Source organism: Balearica regulorum, chromosome 5 (genome assembly GCF_011004875.1).
Source record: "Balearica regulorum gibbericeps isolate bBalReg1 chromosome 5, bBalReg1.pri, whole genome shotgun sequence".
NCBI lineage: Eukaryota > Metazoa > Chordata > Aves > Gruiformes > Gruidae > Balearica > Balearica regulorum.
This window is the reverse complement of record NC_046188.1, coordinates 52946532-52966136: the sequence shown is the minus strand read 5'-3', so window position 1 is coordinate 52966136 and position 19605 is coordinate 52946532. Positions and strand designations below refer to the sequence as shown.

Sequence of the window (19605 nt, the reverse complement as noted above, 5' to 3'; positions counted from 1 at the left end):
GGCAGTGGGGTGGTGACTATTCCTCTCACTTACTCCAACAGGGCCTGCAAAAGGACACCACAGCTTGCCCTCGTAGGGTGGCAGCCGCCGGGGGCCTGCCTGTCACGGTGGAAGGTTTAACGGGTCGTGCCAACCAGCCCCAGCCCGGCCGGCCTCGCCTCGTAGCGGCTCCCCCCGCGGCCGGGGCGGCACCACAGAACCTTCCAGACCCAACCTCGCCGCGATGCTCTCCCCGCGCGCCCGGGGAGAGAGCTGCCCCGGGCCGGGCCGGGTCGGGCCCGCCTCGCCAACCGCCCCACTCTGTCCCGCGGGCCCTATCTGCTTCGCTCAGCTGTCCTCCAGCGGGCCGGGCCCCGGGAGCAGCCGCCGCTGTTGCTGCCCGCCTCCCTCCGCCTCCAGCCACTCGCCAACGGCCACCGCACGCCCGGGATCCCCCTTCCTCCCTCCCCGGGCGACGCCCCCCCCCGGCTGCCCCCGCAGGCGGGAGACCCGGCCTGTTTTGGGGCTGCTCTGCCGGGGCTTTCCACAGTGTGGCTGAGAGGGGACACTGCCAGAGGCGGCTGGGATGCGGGGAACGCCGCGGCCAGGGACTCGAACACCCACGGGGATGGTGCCGCAGACCTGCTGTGGGCTCAGGCCTGCCACGTTTACCCCAGCTGCGCAGGGAAGCACCTACACACATCTCGGTTTCTCTTGGGCCAAACCTCTGAGCCCAAGACACAAATTGCCAGGCTCTTGTGGTAACCTGGAAGAAGTTATAAACGCAGTGTAAAGGTGGACACCCAAAAGCCGAGAGAGATGTGTGACAAGCCAACAGCCACATGAACCGACCGACCTGCCAGCCAAAAAACACTTAAACCCAATGCAAGCCGGGGACATACCTGATAAGCTTTTTCAAATGTATGTGACTGAGAGTGTTTCAGGCAGGGAAGGTGGAGAAATCCTTCCTACGCTAAATCTGGAAGCAACGTGAGAAGCTCAGGTTAGAGATGAGAATAGCAGCAATAGTTTTTGGTACAGTGGTTTCCATCCAGATCAGATCTAGGGGGTGTGTCTTTTCTCTGTAATTTGGATTCATCTTTTTTAACATGTTACTGTGGAAAACCAGGCCTACAGGATTGAGCCGTCCTTGCTGTTTGCCTGTACATGGCGTGTCTATGCTGTGTGGGTGGAGTACGCCGGGCGCAGAGCGACAGACCCCAACGCTGCGAGGAGACAATGTTAGTTCCATGGCCGGGAGGATGCTGCCTTACGTGCTGGCCATCTTCAGCAACTTTGGTATAAAAAGTCGTGACATGGTACTTACTGGGTCTGGCAGTGGCGAGAAGTTCATTTTCATGGACATAAACAGCACACTCAACAGCTAGTATCTTTACTGAATGAATTTATTGGTTTTTGAACTAAAGTTGCTCACAGTTATTTAACAAGGGATACATCAGATTTTTTTTGTCCATTTTAAACCATTAAATAATGTCAGTTTGTGTCTGTATATGTGTGTGTGCGCGCGTGTGTGTCTTCAAAGTACAAAATAGGAAGGATAACAAGAGGTATTGCTTTCATTTATTCTTATATCTTGTGTAAGTAATCCCCTTCCTGCTTGTACCACATGGGTTTTGCTGATATAGGTATTTTTAAATTATTATTATTATTTTGTATTGAAATCCCAGCCTTTTGTAGAGGTACAATGTAACAGAAGCATCAAAATCTATACACAAGGAAAGAGAAAAGAGGGAAAAGAAGGACGGGGGTGATGGGAGGGGAGCTCGGAGGAGAAGTAGAGAGAGGGCGGAGGCAGGAAAGACAACGAAAGCAAAAGAGACTAATTTACAGCAATGTCATGCAATTAAAACTGCCCCCCTCTCCTGCACCCTTGCCTCCCCCCCTCCCCAGTCATCACCCCCTGGTGTCTGACATGCACACAGCAATACGAGAGAGAAAAGTTTAAGAATAGGGAAAATAAATAAATAAATAAAACAATAAAATAAAATAAATCCTTCCCATTTGGGGGAATGGGGAAACAGGGCAAAAGTCAAAGGTCTTTGCCCCAGTTGTGTCTTTAAAAATTCTTTTTAATCTTCAAACCTATGTACAAGTAAAACTGGTCCAAGAAGGGGAAAAATGATTAAAAAAAACCCAAACCAACAACGACAACAACAACAAAAAAGAACTCATCCAACATTATCATTAAAAAAAAAATCTTGCGATACAACATACACCCATAGGAACCCAACGAGCAGCAATCGAAGGTCATAAAAGAGCTGAACACTAATGCTAAGCCTACATTCTTAAAATCTCAGTCAAGAAGTACTTCTCACTGTGTTTTGTCTTCCACGCGTAAAACCATGTTTGTTTTTTTTTTTTAGTTTGTTTAACCTTTGAGCTTGGGCCAGAATAAGTTACACTTGGTCACATAACTCCTGAGGAGGAGGAAAAAAGGCAGCAATTCTTCTTTCTCAAAGTCACAAGATGAACACTCACGGGGTTTCTGTGTCTTTTTTCCCCCTCCTCCCCAAAATAAATAAGAATCAATGTTGCCTCTACACAATTATTAAACAGAAGATATATCTAACAGCTTATTTTTTTTAAATATATATATATGTATATATAAATAACCAAGACCTAATAACTGAAACAAACAAAAAAAAAGGTCCCCATCCACCCAATCCCACCCTCCTCCCCTTCAAAAACAAAACAAAACAAAACAAAACCTTTATAAAAATATCTTGCAGTAATTTTTAAAGTTTACAGTAGCTTCGTGATTAAGTCTCCCATTGCCCTGACTCCACCTTGTCTTGCTCTGATGAACTAAGTGCCAGTGATTTGCACACACACACACACAGGAAATAAAACCCAAGAGAAGTCTCTTTTCTTCCTCCTCTTCATCTTCTTTTTTTTCTTTTTTTTTCTTTTTTTCTCTTTTTTTTTAGAAAAAAATCACCCAAGCCAACAAATGAAAGTGGTAACTTAAAGAAATAATAATACTGATATCAATGCAGCACTAGCAACACAACAATTGCCTCTAAATGCAGGGTGTGGTGGAGGATCCAGCTGGCTGAAGAAGGTCCCAGCGCGGTGGCACAGTGGCAGGGAGTTGACAGGTGGGGAGGAAGGTGTCGAAGGAGGAGCAGCAGTAGCAGCAGCGGCAACAGTGCCTGGTGGCGGGAGAGACAGTCCTTGGCAGAGTCTTGTCCCTCTTCTTTGCTACCAGAAGTTGCCTTTTCCCTAAGTTTTAATGTTTTGTTTGTACGTGTTTATTCATTGAACCCCCTCTCCCTCCTAAGTTTACTCCTTTCCCCTTCCAGCAGGTCAAAAAGCAAAATGATATAGTATAAAAAAAACCAATTGTTTTGTATATATATGTATGTATGTATGTGTATTTATATATAAATATACACACATATATACATGTATATATATAAAAAAAGGGGCAAAAGAAAAAGAAAAGGTGGTGGGGAGAAAAAGAAGGTTAAGAAAATCACGTGATGAAGCTCCCCAATATTGTCTTGGTTCAACGCTTAGTTTTGAGTTGCTCCTGGCTGGTTTCTGATGAGAATGCGCTCTGGATTCATGAAACACTGCGCTCCCGCTACACCCTTCTCCTTCCCTGCACCCTCCCCCTCCGGGCTGAGTTCACCTGCGCGGACAGAAGTTGCCAAAGGTAAAGGTTTCACTCCAAGAATTTGCAACCTCCTTTCAGCTCAGATTCTGCAATCCCATAACTGAGCAGATCTCTCTTGTGGAGCACCAAAAAAGAAAAAAAGAGGGGGGGGGGGGAAAGCAAAGCGTGCATTGGGGAGGTGTTTGGGGAGAAGTGGGGGAGAAACCCACTTCCTGAAGGGAGAGGGGAGGCTGGGAACCTCAAACAGGACTGGTCCTTGGACAGTCTACATCGGTTGCCTTCCGTCAACAAGTGTCCGCAGAGCACAGAAGGTGAAGCCGTGGCTGACATGTTAACTTTTCGGGATAATTCCTGGTAGCAGAGCGGAAACAAGTGGTGTCGTCAGAAACACAGAGAGAGCATGAACAGAACAAGAAACAAAACAAAAGAAAACGAAAAATAATAATAATAATAAAAAAAAAACCCCAAAAAATCAGGAAGGAGGAAAAAAGCAAAACATTCAAAAAAAGGGAGGAAAAAAAAAATCAATCAAAAAACCACAACCCAAGATCTGGTGAACTGGGTTTGTCATCTGTGCTACCTTTTCTTTTCTTTCTTTTCTTTTCATTCTTTCATTTGTTTGTTTTTGTGTTTGTTTCTGAGATATATATTATATATCATATATAAATATATATATGTATATATATACAGTCATTCCTTCATACAAAATTTGTCTATAGACAGTTTTGTACTGTTGTGGCAAGGTATATACATCCTTCTAGTTTAGAGGCTAGCTTGCTAAGGAATATTCTTTCATTCTTTCTTGCTTTTTTGTTTTTGTTTTTTCTAAGTTATTTAATTTTTTTATGTGTTTATTTAAGGTTGGTCTTGTAGGCCGACTGATGAGACCATCTTTGCCTTGTCTTTGCCAGCAGGGTACTTATTGTCTCCTCTAGACCCATAGTCATTAGAACCGGAATCGCTCCGCTTGCTGTTTGCGCTATGCTTGGTTGGCGTGCCGGGGGGATGGCTCACCTGCCCGTTCTTCTCGTCTGAAAAAAGTTGTTTAATTACGTCAAAGAAGTTGTTACTCAATGGGCTGCCTGGGTACACAAAACAGAGGAGACAAAAAAAGAAAGAAAGAAAGAAGGAAGAAAAAAAAAAAACGAGAGGGAAAGAGAGAGAAAAAGAGGAGAGAGAGAGAGAGAACAAACAAACAAATGAACAATGGGGTTTTTAACGAGAAGAACATGATGAGGAGATCCAGAGCCACGTGCGTGGGGGTGTGTGGGGGATGAAGACAATGAGTAGGAAGAGGAAGAGTGTTTAGGATGGGACACCTACAGAAATAAAGATGCTGGGAGCATAAAGCACCTAGGGGGAAGGTCCTAGTTTTCTCCTGAGTGGGGAGCATTACTGTCTCACCTAGCAGTAGGACACAGTACTGTGTGCCTGAAACAGTTCAGTCTATTACTTGGAGTCACTGGGCCACTCTGCACTGAAATGTCAGTGAATGTAATGCTGGATACAGGCAAATCCCATCTTACTGCTGCTGTTACAAACACAGGGTATTTGTATGTCATCGCCAATTGATGCTTTGCTTTGTGGCCTTGCTAAGCTCTCTGGCTACACCGGGCATTAGGCTCTCTTTGCTTGCCTTTTCTTTCTTTCTGAGTATCTCCTTGCTCACCTTTCAGTCACTAAGCACAAAGCACCTGAGTGCTCCATGGGAAGCAGCTGAAAAACGAGCTACGACTGACATGAGTATTGCCATCTGCATGTGTGGTTTGTGGCTTCTACTTGCAAGCTTCTAAGTACCTTTGGATGTTTCTTACAACAGGTACCTGGAAATGAAGGTGCTGAATGCATTGCGGAAGCAGGCTGTCATGCATCTAACTATTTCTGGGACCTACCAGGGTCAAGAACTACTTCCTCATTGTCCTGAATTTATGTTCTCTCTACAATACAGCCTCCATGACACTGACATTCACTCCAGTGGAGTTAGGAGCCAGAAAGAGGTGTAGGGTTGCGTGCTAGTAGAACAGGTACCTCATTATGCCAGCCACCAGAGCAGGTTGCAGTATTAACATGGGTCGGGCACAGTGCACATGAATACAATCTTTCACGCCATTTGGAACTCCAAGCAGCAGGGTTGTGTGCTGTTAATCTCCTCCTGTGTCAGAGGATGTGTAGAAGGCCATACCTGAGGAAAGGCTCTGGGATGCTACTGAGGGAAAGGGACCAGCTACTCCTGGAAATGTAGCCTTTTCCGGGCATTTCTAGTCCCTCTTAATTCTCTTGGATTAGGGGATTAATCCTGATCAGACATAGGAGGGATCACAGTAAATTCTCTGAACATGGATATTGAAGGTGTTTTTTATCTAACATACACTGTGGAGGTGATGCCTGTTTGTGAATATTAAACCCCCATGATGCTTTTCTCAATATTGGTACTGTTGGCTCCAATGTTCTAACAAATCCAAATCATTTATATCACACCCAGCTCCCAGAAAGAAATGGGCTCCTTGAATCTGCCTTCCAATGCTGTGGTATGCTGTGAAGAGTGGAACCTTTCATCCCTGAGTTGGGAACATTCAGTTGGGAGCAAAGGGGTTTCTTCATAGCAGAGATTGCCATTTATCCACAGTTGGTGGACAATGGTAATATTATATTGGTGGCTTGGTAATATTATTTTTCCCTTCACTTTCATTACAAACATAAGCAAAACAGTTACTACAACAGGCAAGTACTTTCTGTGCATGGTAGCATGGCTGAAGAACTTGTTGAGTGCTTTCTTATTCTCCAATGGAAAATGCTAGACAGACATCAACTGCTTTTACACAAAGAAAGAGGAAATACATAGTATTTGTGCCCTGCAAAACTGAATGTGTTACTGATTTTTTCCTGCCCCATGCTAACCAGCAACCCAGGTAGTTGCTTTCCTCTGCATGTGTACAGGCATTGAGAAAAATCAAATGGCTGGCATATACAGTGAAGGATCTTGGTCTTGTTAATCTAATTCATTCCTTGTCTTCCTCTACTTGCTGCTTTGTGGTTAACTTACTGCTGGCTCTGGTTCTGTCTGTGCATTGAGTTACACCAATGCCACAAGCAAATGGCTGTTAGTTTCTGGAAGGACATCATTCACCTAACTGACTGAAGCCTTAGAGATGGGCCCAAACAAACAGCCAAAGCACATATCCCAATTTCTGGCTAAGAAGAGAAGGGCTATCAAACTCTCAGTCATTTTGGGGTCAGACCTCTGTGAGCTCCACCTGCTTCCTTCCACATGAATGCAGATGCTTTGGAAGGGCAACATCTGTTTCCCATCTATGACTTCTCTCTCAGAGATTTCCCTAAGCCTTCCTAAAACTGTTCTAGGTTTGTGGGTCATGCTCTGCTCAGACTCAATTCTATCTGCTCAGATGCATTTCTACTTCTTTTAGGTGGATACTCTTTTTCAATGAAAAGAAAGAAAAAAGAAAGCAAACACTCAGCCTTGAATGCAGGAATGTGGGCAGATCTGCTTCTTATGTGGCTTTGGACCCCTCATCTTCATAAGCAAATGGAGTCAGCAGAGAGAATGAAAAAGAGCACTGAAAAAAATGCTGGAGAGGGAAAGACTGCTAGGTTGGGAGAAAAGGGGAGGGCAATATCTCTAGTTATTCAGCTGAGCAGTTTATTCAACAAGCTTAGAGGGAAAGAAGAGGGCAGAGTAAGCAGGGCTCTGCAGGAATCGGGGAAGTTTTTTGTTTTCATGTAGACAGGAACAGTAGACAAAAGTACAACTTGCAAGAATGGAGCAATAAAACATTTTAAAAATTGTATTTATATATCTTGTATTTGCTGAGTCCTGATACAGGATTTTTAATCTTCCTATTAAAATATGCAGCCCCTGTTTCATCCACCCTTTCTCCTCCCCATTCCCTACTGGCTTTCAAGTGCCTGGAGATTTATTGCAGTGTAAGTATTTAATAGTCTGCTTTTCTTTGCCAGTATCACTACTGGATTCTTTACAATCAGCATTTTCAGGTAAAATTTTAATGGGAGGCAAGAAATCCTTAGGGATGTTTAAAGAGAGCTACTGAAATATAAAATAGGCCATTTCACTAACCCTTTCCTTCCTTTGCCTTTTGTGGTATCTGGACTTGTAATTAAATACTAAGTAATAATGCTCTCTTATCCTGCAGTCAAGAAAGAACTGATCCTACACTAAGCAATACAATCACTGCATTGATGTTGTCTACATGACAGCTTGTTAGCCCACTCTTGGGCTGGTCTAAATATTGGTCTTTGGATAGACAAAGCGTCCTCACATTTTTCTCAGGAGATATGTGAACATGGGTCAGCTATGCTGGAAGCATGAAAACGGTGTGTGGTGTTGCTCCTCTTAGTTCTCAGTTCCCTTTGGGCTTATACATTCAGTAAAACAAGACTTGAAAATGCTGGTGATGATGGATTAGAATAGCTTTTTCAGCAATCTTCCACTCCTAGCATGCAGTGCAAAATGTGTGATAGGCCCTTACACCTCTAAGTCCATATGGGGGCATCAGAAAGGCTGCCTCTCTTATTTCAGAAAGTGAGATGACATCCCATTTCCTCTGGACAGGGATGGAGGTTTGGCTCACTGATTCTTCAAAACTTCCCTGGTGTTTCACACATCTGTAACTAAGGTCTTCTTTCCCCTTGAGAGCAAATGTTCATCAGCACAGAGCAAAGAAGGCGTGAAGGGTAGCAAGGGTGAGAAATTGTGAGAAGGGTCAGAGGCAGAAGGGGAGGTTCAGAGCATTAGGTTAAAATCTGTTAGGAGGAGATGGATATGTCCATTTTTGAGTTAGATCAAGGAGCTGTATGCTGCAAGATGTGGAGGGGGAATGAGTTTGAAAACAAGCACTGAAGCTTATGGAAGGGTCATGTCTTGAAGGGATCATAGAGGAATATATTTCTGGAGAAGGCATTGGTTTGTGGCACCTGTGTGCAGTACTGTCACGGCCAAATATGAAAGAACTCAACACTGTGAATGCATTTGAATATAACAGGCACTAAAAGGAAGGAGACAGACACAAAAATGTAAAAGGAGGCTGGGCAAGTGGACTGTATCAACCCTCACAGTCCTCAGTATTTCATCTGCTGTTCTTAGGCAGTCTGTCTGACATTGACCTAGCCCCACTCGTGTCGCAGGTTTGAGAAGCAAAGTGGAAGTGGATAAATCTGGTAAGAGAGGAAAGAGAAAATGAGGTGATTCACTCCAGGCACCAGAAGTGCCACCAGGAAAGGATGCACCTTGCAAAGACCCTGTTCTGACCTTGCAAAAACTCTGCCCTGACCTTGCAAAGACCCTCAGAGTTGTCCATGGACAAAAACAGGAGGTGGTGAACAAGCAGCTTCAGGACAAGCCTGGAGGCTTCAGTCACTGATTAGAGCCTGCTGTTTTGTAAAATTTTAAGACAGGCAGATAAGGACTTCATCCTGTTTTCATTGAAGCAAATAGCAACATTCCCATTGACTTAACGGAAGCAAACCCTGAGGCTCTTCCTTCTCCTGTGAAACCATCTCTCTCAAGTCTATGTATTAATGCATTAATCCTTGCGGTGCTGACAAAACCAATATACCATCTGTGGGATTACCCTCTGCCTTTCCTTTCTGTATAGCTGAGAAATTTGGGGTTTCTACATTTCTAGCTTAGGCTTTGGGAGAAGGTAAATGGGAAAAGATAGGTCTCCACTGGAAACAGAGACCCCCTTTGTCAACCTGACTTCCCATATTCCTTCCCCTGTTGCTTTAACATCCTTTCTGACTGTCTTCTGCCTGCCTTTGCTACTGAGGTTTTCTTCCTAATTCATTCCTTTCTCTTTAACCCCTTGTCTTTTTCATCCCTAGCTTGCTCTGTATTTCGATAGCAGCTGTGGTTTCAGTGAATCATGTAAAAAAATCCAACTCCTTTCACATAAAGCATTGAAAAACTCCCTTGATGGGTGATAATCCATTCCCTTTCAAACCCATTTTGCTACTTTGACAGAGTTCTAGCTTTCTTTGTTAAGACTAGGCATTTTTTGCCTGTTTGCTTGGTTTCTGTTGGCAGAGTCCCTTCTGCCTTTGAAAACAGAAGACGTAAAATATAGAACCCACTCCAAGAGTATATGCAGTGCAAGAGATGACAGAAAGATAAAAGTGGCCTATTCCTCTTTGTTTAGTTGTAACATCCTGTAGGGGTCTTCCTCCAGACTGAAGAGCCCCTAGCCTAGGCATTGTACAAATACAAATCAGAGAGATGCCTCAACGAGCTCACTGACTACTAAAGAAGGCTACAGAAAGAATTTTTTGCTCATTTAATGGTTGGATGTGTGAGGCTTCCCTCTAGACTGGAGAAGGGTGACAGAAAGGCCATTGCAATGTCTTTCTGGAGGCCAGAACTTCCTCCTAGTCTATGAACCCATTCTAGGCCACTTGAAGTTAGGTGAAGAAACTGCAAAAATCCCAAAACTCATACTTCTCTAAAAATATAGGAAGTCAGGAAAGCATTTCAAAAGACATGGATGGGTTTTTTTACTGGATTTATAAATTGTCACAAAAGATTGACCAGAACAAGTTTTCCCATTTATTTTTTTCCCCCAGTTAGTTACCTAATGGGACAGTTGTTTTGATTTCATTTCAGTTTAGGACTAGGAAATGGAGACAGACAGTCCACAGAACAACTCCAGTTTCTTAGCAGGACACCTGAATTACAACTGGGAGAGATGACTTCTAAAGGTAAGAACAGAGCTTATTGTCCAGAGTCCTTACACTCTGCCAGTAAAAATGCCAGCTGAAAACAGTGTTTGCAGAAACAGACTGCTGGTAGGAAATACTCACGCACTGTTAGCACAAGTGTCCGTGCCACCAGCAGAAGATGGGAACTTTCAATTGCTACAAACCTGGGCAGATCTGAAAAAAACAACCTTACATTTAAATGCTCTATAACCCATCCTTGTTCTAACTCCTCTAAAACATCTCATCTTCTCTGCAGGAGGGTAGCTCAGTATTTGTGACTAGCCAGATGCATCCAGATGGCCATTCTGCCTCTATCTTGCACATTTTCTCTCTCTCTCATACACACACAGAGAAGCTGAGACCCAGTTCAGCCTCTCCTGTCACAGACAATATAACTGAGACAGGTAGCTCTTGGGTAACGAGTTAGAGAACGGTGAACACAGGCAGCAGAGACCCAAATAGATGAGGCATATTTCCTTACTGTTTCCTTCTGCAGAGCTCAGGCAAGAGTAATTAATTAGAAAACAAATATGTCCATTACTGACGAGTAATAGCTCTGGCCAATCCAGCACCACCATGTAACATTCAAAAAGAAACATGATGACGGAGAGGAGGGAATCATACATTCATTTGGACAGCTGGTGGCACTGAAAGAGCAGGCAAGGATAGTGGTGGGAAGAAGAGATGCCAGGTTCTGTTGTGGAATCACGCTGTTCTGGCAAATTGGCTGGTAAAGGACTCTGCCCAAGAATTCTTTGTATCTGGCTGTTCTTTTACAAAGATCTGCCTGCACAAGTGTGTGCTGAGAGGGGAAGCTGAAGACCTACATTCGTAAAGCCACAGCAGATGATAGTATTGCTGCTTCATTCCAATTTTTTGTCTATAAAAATGTCAGAAATATATTGGCACTTAATATGATTTTGTCCTTTCCTGCCAGATGGATGTTCGAATATGATCTTACGGGTTTTAAGTTCTCTGATCTGTTCCTAAGGAGAGAAGTGACCTGTGTATGCTAGTGAAATGTTGCCTCCTCCTTTCCTCTGAATCAATCCCTTTAAAATATGATTTAATCTTCCAGGGAGGCCATCTCAAATTTAGCTTAGTACAGCAAGCAAATATTCACATGGAGTATCCTGAAGCACTGCCTGCCATAAATAAAGTACTGTGATCTTAATTAAGAGAGCGATATCTGTATTTTCTGCATTAGATATTATTACAGAGAAAGAGGAAAAGATCTTGTGCTGGACAGTAAAAATCTAGCCATAGCTGTCAAAACAGGATCTGACATGTACCAAATAGTTCAATACATCTGGATTCATCTTTAGTACCAAGTCGCTGTTTTCGTTGCTACCTCCTTCTACAGTGCAAAAACATGAGTCATGAATTGAAAAAGCAATGTCTCCCCAACACAACACTAGAATGAAGAGATATGACTGGAATGTGGGGGGGAGTCAGCCATCCATTTGGACAGCAAAGGATACTAGATGAATCGGCAAGGATAACTGGGAAGCCTGGCTTGAACTCTGGAAAATCTGACTTCTCTTACTTATTGTGATCCACTCATTATGAATGAATATGTGATCTTTCTTCCTTTTTTCTCTCATTTGGCTCACAATTTAGACAGAAGAATCAGCCATGCTCAGAAAGACCAGTAGCCAGCACATTTTTCAGAAATGCTAATTAAAAAAATATTGTTCTGACTACCTCACAGTGTAACAGTGGTGAGAAAAGCTTTTCAGCTGGGAGGGCAGCATATATTTTTTCCCTGCAGGTTTCGACATCAGTGTTTCTGCCATCAGTTATGACTTTACGAACGCAAATCACCAACCTGCTCTTCTATCAAAAAGCTACTTCGTGAGAAGCACGATTACTCTAATTAATGCCAATATGGATCAGGATCATTTCCAAGAGCACCAAATGCAATGTTTGCTGCTGCTAGTAACACCAACAGTCTCTTAGATCAGCACTCACAAAACTATATGCTGCAATTGCAACCCAAATATGATGCAACCTGTTTTAAACTACAAAATGTCTCCTGATTTCTCAAGTTGCTTGGGATGCTATTGACATGGGCTTTCATCTATATGAATCAAACGCTGATTGCAAGGAGCTATGAAGAGAAGCCTTTACTGCAGTGCAGTTGCTCTGTGCAAAGAGGATGATTGGCCATGGGGGACAAGGTCAGATGGCTCTGCATAGGACGCTATCTCAAATCCTAAACACTGGAGGCAAGAGATTTGAGTGAGATACATTGGAAAGATATGAAAGGCAAGTGGATTTGCTGTGCTTCTGCTTTGATCAGGTCATTTTGGTGATAGCCACTGATACACACAAGGATCCGTAAAGTTTTTTGTTTAACTCTGGTGCCAGGAATCAAGGTATTGAATTGTAAGCAGGAACATAGGATGTTTAAGAATAAACACAAGGTCTTCTGGCCAGCCTGTTGTTACAGAGTTATGGTCTAGGACTTTGCAGGAACATGTGTCTGTGCAGTGCCTAACAACGATAGCATGACTGGAGCTGCACTAGTTACACATACTAACATTTTCCTCCTATCATCACCCAGTTGCATTGAAGTGCCACTGATGTAACTGAAGACTTTCTTGAGAGTCATGAGGGATGGAGAGCAACAAGCAAAGATTGCCTTGCTTGGAAATAAAATTCAGCCCCAGACAGCACCAGTGTGGAGACTGGAAAGTTTACAGGCTTCCTGGTGTTTCTCAGAAGGTAAAATCAAGAATAAGGCAGGCTTTTCAGAGTTTTCTGCCAGCAGCCAGCACTTGGTGAAACATACTTACCAGGGATTCCACAAAACTGGGGATGACTGGGAAGGGGAGCTATCAAAGGCTATACACCAGCTTTATTACTGAGTCAACCACCCAAAGAAATTCTCATCTCATTATATAAAGGACTTAAAATCATTAAAGTTTGTAAAGACAGACTCTTTTCTGAAGAAGGACTACTGAAATGCCACTGTGGGCTTCTGTGTGGTGTATATCAATGGCTCCAGATCCAATGTGCTCAATCTACAATGATACTTGCTTTCTAATTCCCAGCTTCGTGGTTGAAACTGGAGGGCTTTCCAGTTTGTGTATTGCCTTTTTTTTTTTTTTAATGGAAAGGCTCTGCAGAATCTATTAGAACTTCGTTGTCAATTATACTACCTATTCTTCAGTGAGATAGACATAAATACCAGATTAGATTGTAGGAAACCATCTCAATCCTGCCTCAAAAGAAACAGAATCCAGCTCATTCTTTTACAGCTGTGTTGATTTTATAAGGCTTAACAGCATCATCTAAAGTGGTAAAGCTTATTTGTCATGAAACTGATTTGGCTTTGAATATATGCAAGGAATAGATCAGCTAAGTTAGAAGGTAGCACTCCTATAGGCAGTTTTCAGTTTACAGCTGCATTTTAAATATAAAGGTTTTCATTTTTACAAGGTAAATTTGATCTTATGAACAGATATGAAAGACTTCATGGAAACCAGTTTAGTCTTTCTGACAATAGAAATACCCATTCCCCTGCTCAAATGGGAGGAAACATAAAATAAAATATTCCACCCCGATGTGCATTTCAACTTTATTATAAGCCAAATTATTTTCTTCTGTTGTGAAATACTAAGAGGTTGCAGCAGTTTTCTAGTGTGCACAGGTAGGGTTGATACAGCAGCTGTTATGTCATTTGGATACTGGCAGCTCCTATGACATACCCTTGCTGTTCAACATTAACTTGTTTTTCAATGCCAATGGCTATATGCAAAATCACTTCTCAGATTGATGACCACTGCTAGCAGAAGATAAGATAACATTTAAATGACTAAATAAATTTGCTTTGCTCTTAATTACAACATTCAATGGTTTATAGTGGGTGAAAAGATATTCCTCATTCCCACCAGAGCTTTCACATGGCTGAGCCAGGCGTAAAGCATCTGATTACCTCTTTCTGCTCCAGTGTTAACTCTTTTGCAAAAATGACCTCCCCCCCGTGCTCACTTTCAGAATATGGAACAATGATGAGGTCAAAAAAACACATAGTATAGTTGTTCTCACACTATTTGTGTTACTAGATGAACATTGTGTCAACTTCACAGGGGGTTCCCTGTCCTCAAAGTCCTAGAGGACATTTGCGGATAGTAGGCTAAAGGCTGGTATCATTCCCTCTCGCTCCCTTGTCTAAATTGTAGGTGAGCTCTCCTGTGCACAAAATAGCTCTTCACTTATATAGGATGGTGCAATTCATTCAGCATGGTGCAGTCACCACTGCTTATGTTGTGTGTGAGCACACCAAGAGGAATATGATTTAAAGGAAGAAGCTCCATTAAACCCTTATAACCCATCTTTTCTCTTCTCTGGATATATATGTGTGTTCTGCTTGTGCTGTAACTGTCACAAAATAGTCTCCCTGCTGGCCTTCACCTTGTCCTCTTTGTCCGTTGTTGGACTGATGCTGACACTGTGACAGCTGGAGGGCCTGCCTGAACTGGGAGTGAGCAGTAATGCTCTCTACCTAGAGAACAGAGTACTGGCTGGTTATCTGTATAGCTCAATTAACTTGCAAGCAATGAGTAGAATCAGCATTTCAATATTTTTGCATGATGTGAATGCGAGATCCAGGCAAGAAACAAAGGCTTGAGGGAGAAGAGGGATTTGCTCTCTGATGCCTTCACGAAGAAGCTGGAGGTCTGCCTAAAACTTAAATGAGTCTTCATGAGAAGATCAGAAATGGTACAACCCAGAAAGCTCAAGTAAAAAATCAAACAAGCTCCTTTCAGGGTGAAGGAAAAACTCCCACCAGCAAAGCTGCATCTTAAGGGAAAGAGATCATCTGAAATACAGGAAACAGGCCAAATTCTGCCTGAGTTACACATGCATAAACCTAATATTACCTCCACCCTGACAATGTTCCTTTGTTGTTACAGACTCCACAACAACTTCTGAACAACTTTCCTCAGTTTATGAAGAGATGACGCAGGAGTTGCAGGTCTAGCTGGAGAGCGGTACTAGCTCAGTGATCACTTCCTCAACAGCTTGTGTTCCCTTTCACAGAGATATCTGAATTCAACCTAGATACCAGAATGGAAATCTAAAGAGAACAGAGTTCTCTTGTGCTGAACCTTTCTGTACAAGATAAAAATAATAAGACACAAACCTCTCTTAAAGTATTTCGGTATTTCCACTATTGTATTTGGAGGAGTCAGTAGGGGCACAGGTAATGAAAGAAAGAATACAGTCTATGTGTGCACAGAGGGAAGGCAAGGGACAAGTTAACCAAAATTCGTGGAACCCCAAGCAAGTTGAGCTGCAATTTTTGCAGGAAACTTTTTTTCCTCATTCCTAGCAAAATTCTGAATTTCCAGTAGGTTCACTACTCCTCCAGCTAAAGACACAACATCCTTCCCCAAGACCAGACTGGAATTATGATAATTTACACTAGCTGTGTCTGACAGATAATATGCAGTGTGTCTTATGGAAGATTTAAAAGGGTCTTACCGCAAGGCTATCTGGGGAAGAAGGGAGTGGATGCAAAAGGGAATTAAATAATATAGCAATCCTGTCTCAATAAATAGCAGGAAACCAAGGGAGACAGCAGCTAGCAGGGCAGCATTCAGCTTCACTGCAGAGAAGGGCCTGAAGAATCATGAATCAATGGCAGCAAGTAAACAAAAGGGGGGGGGGGAAACAGGAAAGAAAAAGAAAATCACTGGCCTGGGTTACAGTGAGGGGAATCTCAAGTGCAACACTGCACACTTGTGCTATGAAGGGGAAAGCCATGGTGGAGCCTGTGCATCTGTGCATGGGTAGGGAGGAACACAATAAGGGGTATGTGCTTGTGTCCACCGGGTAAGTGAAAGACATAGTGGGCTGTTACGGGGTGGGTGGTCTTGTAAAGAGCATGGGAGAGCAGGGATAGGGAAGGGGAACAGGTGGAAGGGACAGGACGGCGCATTATTATGTTGCTCAGCAGGGGCTGGGGAAGGAGAAAAGGCAGAAGGGAAGGAAGTTCTTACCACATTTGGAAAGTCTGCCAGTCATCAACTCCATACAGTTAGTGGTGTCTGGATCATAGAACGGAAAGAGGAGGGAGGGAGGGAAAAACATAAAAAAAGGTTTCCATACCTCTGTGCATGAAGTAGTAACTTAGCACATTATTACCTGAAGCAGGAAACATATACATATCTTGGTCTTTATACAACCCAGGCCAAATTCTGCCACCCACTGTATGCCAGTGCAAACCTGGCCCTGTGACTGACAGTGGACGCTGCTTCAGTCCTGCTGCTTCCGCTCACCTCCATTATAGGTATTTATGAGATGTGGGCAATATTCTGCCACCACATTAGCAAACTAAAAGCCTTGAATACATTGTTTCACCTGGCCAGCTTTGCAAGTTAGCCTGCAACAGCCAGGAAATGCCCAGCCAGCTGATCTATGTACATCAAAAACCCGGACAGAGAGAGGAAATGCAGCACTGTGTTCTTGGACATGGAATGAGAAGGCTACTTACACAGCTCAGAAACATCTTTTAGACCCCAAACAATATCCAAGTTCTAAACATAACTGTCTCTCTCATTCATGTGTAGTCTCTTACTCATCTTGCTTTCAACATCACTATTTGCAGGCAATAGAATTACTTCTGGAAAGGGTGGCAGAATCTGGCCCTAAGACATTACTGTCCACTTTGTGTATAGCTCCCATTGCCACAGCCTCTCAGTGCTCCTTACTCAGGTGCAATATGCAGAAGGAGCTCTACATTTCAGCTTTAAAGCAGAAAGGACCAGCCCAGCTGGACACTTCCATGTGGAACATGCTGGCAGCCAGATCTGCTGCTGTCAGCCAGGATTCCCTTGCATTTGGGATCTAAATCATTGGGTCCATGAGTGCCGGGCAATGTAGAGCACTCACTGCTGAGCAAGTGGCTAACAGTTAATGCACTCAGTTCAGTCTCAGATCTCCTCTTGCCTGGCCTCTTGATGAACACTTGGGTATTCAAGAAACAGGCTTCCTGGAAACATGTACACATATGCTGAAAACCCCTAACTGTTAGGAAGCTCTACCTACTCCCTGTATGCTGAAAAGTCCGCAGGAGAGAGGGAAGGATAATTTCTCAGCATTCCGCTCCTTAAATACTGAAAAAAGTAATTTCAAAAAAGGGGGAAAGGGTACTGGATATGCTTGGGTAAGCTGAACGCATGCTAGTAGAGCATGTATAGGTATGTTCTCTGATGCAGCCAGACCTGTGCTGCATAGATCATCTGGGAAAGCATGGAGTAGAGAGGGCAGGTGCTTGTTCCAGTGACACTGGTCAAAGCATCTAAGCAGCAGTTATATGCTCTCCCATCCCCAACATTAGAGGTGGGCTGGCAGAGGTCAATGGGAGATGATACCCATGGAAGGTCTCTCAGAAAGGCACAAGATGAGAGAAAGAGAAAGGGGAAAAAGAAAGGAGGTGAAGGAGAAGACAGGATTCAAGAACTGGAACAAGGTATCACAGGTGTCAGAGAGGCCAGGAGTTTACCTGCCTTTGAAATTCTTTGGCAAGTCTGACTGAGTGAAAGCAGATTAAGCTCCCAAAATACGTTTCTCCCTGAAGATGCCTATCAGGTTTAAGAAGTGCCTACAGCTGCTGATTGAGCCAACGACCAGAAGTCACAGTCACAAATTTGTATCTTTTTTTTTTCTTTAATAACTTAGAGAAGTTTGTTGTCTCATGCCTTTTAGTGGTTCCTGTCCAGCCCCCTCTGAGTCAACTACACCTTGTTGTAATGCAGTGTAATACAGATCTATAGTGGCATTGCTCAGAGCATTCACCCAATCATTAGCAGAACTTATGCTTTGAAAAAACATGTAAGAGCAGGGTAAGTCTCAAAGATGACTGAAAGATTGTTTCTGACTTCCACCTCCAACAGCTGGAATTTTCTTCTCAAGCATATCCATACTGACTGGCCACATAGTAACTAGCAGTCTGGAAACAAAAAAGGTAGTAATTGGATAATGTCACAGTAGGTAAACATTGTGACTCGTTTACTAAGACTCTCCTGAAATTGGTATTTCTGTTTCCTTGTTAATTTTAACAAATTAAAAATAATGTCTCCTTAAGTTAATACTTCAGAATACTGTCTTTTTTCTAAGAAGTCACCTGCAGTCAGCATAGCTCTTTTTAGTATTTCATTTAAAGCTAATTGTGTAAAAGGTCTACATACATTAATCGTGTGATTAGACTACAAACTGACAGATCTTCAACAGGAAAAAAGGATTGTAACACAGGCTTTTTGACAGCGTAACATCTTGGGCTCTGTACCCCATTTTGTTCATAAAAATCTAAATTTGCAGGTTATAGAATTGGTTTTGATGGACAGGGAAAAACACAACCCCTTTTTTGAAATATAAGACCGTGGAAAAATGTCAAAGGAACACTAATAAAACCTCTACTTTGTCTTTCTTAAAACTTTTACACACAATTAAAATTTGCATTCTGTGTATTGTCATGGCCAGTCCCAGCAACTGCACAGGATTGTATTTTTAATGTCTTTCCATGACACCAGCAGGTTGTTTTCCCCCCATTTCTAAGGCATAGCAAACATGAGCACACCAGAAACAGTAGCTCATACTGCATCACTTGAAAGACTAACAGAGTTAAAATGCCTTCAGCTTCTCTGTTATAGTAATTACTTTAATACTTCTTTCATTTCCATCATATTGTAACATCTGCTTTAGTAAATATATGATAAAATATTTCATAATTTTAAAGTAGAATTTTCATTCTAATCAGAAAGCCTTAGATTCTTGACAGTCAGCTTCTGCTCATGGATAATAATCCATAACCATGACTGTGGGATCCAAGTGTTATGTGAGGTGAATAAAGCCAGGGTCCAAAGGCCTTTAGCTGTCTGAGAAGCAATGATGGGTCATGTTACTGCATTTTTAATGTGTGCTGTTTAGTTTTTTAATTAAAGCATAGTGGCAGTGTCAGATCTCAGTTCTTCTGATGATAAGGCAACTCCTTATTTCATAGAGATTGCTGGCAGTCAGTCACGCTTTGGATTTGACCAAGACTCTTCATAAATGACACTCAGTTCAGTTCATTAACAGATGGCAAATGCTTTGGTTAAAATAAGAGCTTCCTTCAAAAGGCCAAACAAGCTCTGAATCCATTAAAAAATGCTAGTGTTCTGCTGAATTTTCTTTCCTGATTTTCTTTTTTCTTAAATTTCTGTGTTTCTATCCTACATAAATTTCACAATCAAGCTGCCTGGTTT

General features: G+C 42.7%; 1 protein-coding gene across 9 annotated transcripts in view; it reads right to left on the bottom strand.

Moving 5' to 3' along the window:
* Window positions 1-3744: 3744 nt before the first annotated feature.
* The window catches only part of BRSK2 (BR serine/threonine kinase 2), a 335389-nt gene continuing 319528 nt past the window's right edge, over window positions 3745-19605 (bottom strand). For 3 of the 9 annotated variants that reach the window (XM_075754904.1, XM_075754906.1, XM_075754909.1), the window contains 2 exons: window positions 16360-16407; window positions 3745-4650 (listed from right to left, as the gene is read on the bottom strand). In XM_075754904.1, the coding sequence (XP_075611019.1) occupies window positions 4475-4650; window positions 16360-16407 (224 nt within the window). In that variant the 3' untranslated portion in view covers window positions 3745-4474. Of the gene's footprint in view, window positions 4702-16359; window positions 16408-19605 lie in introns of all 9 variants that reach the window. The other 6 variants (XM_075754908.1, XM_075754903.1, XM_075754905.1 and 3 more) reach the window with 3 other exon arrangements.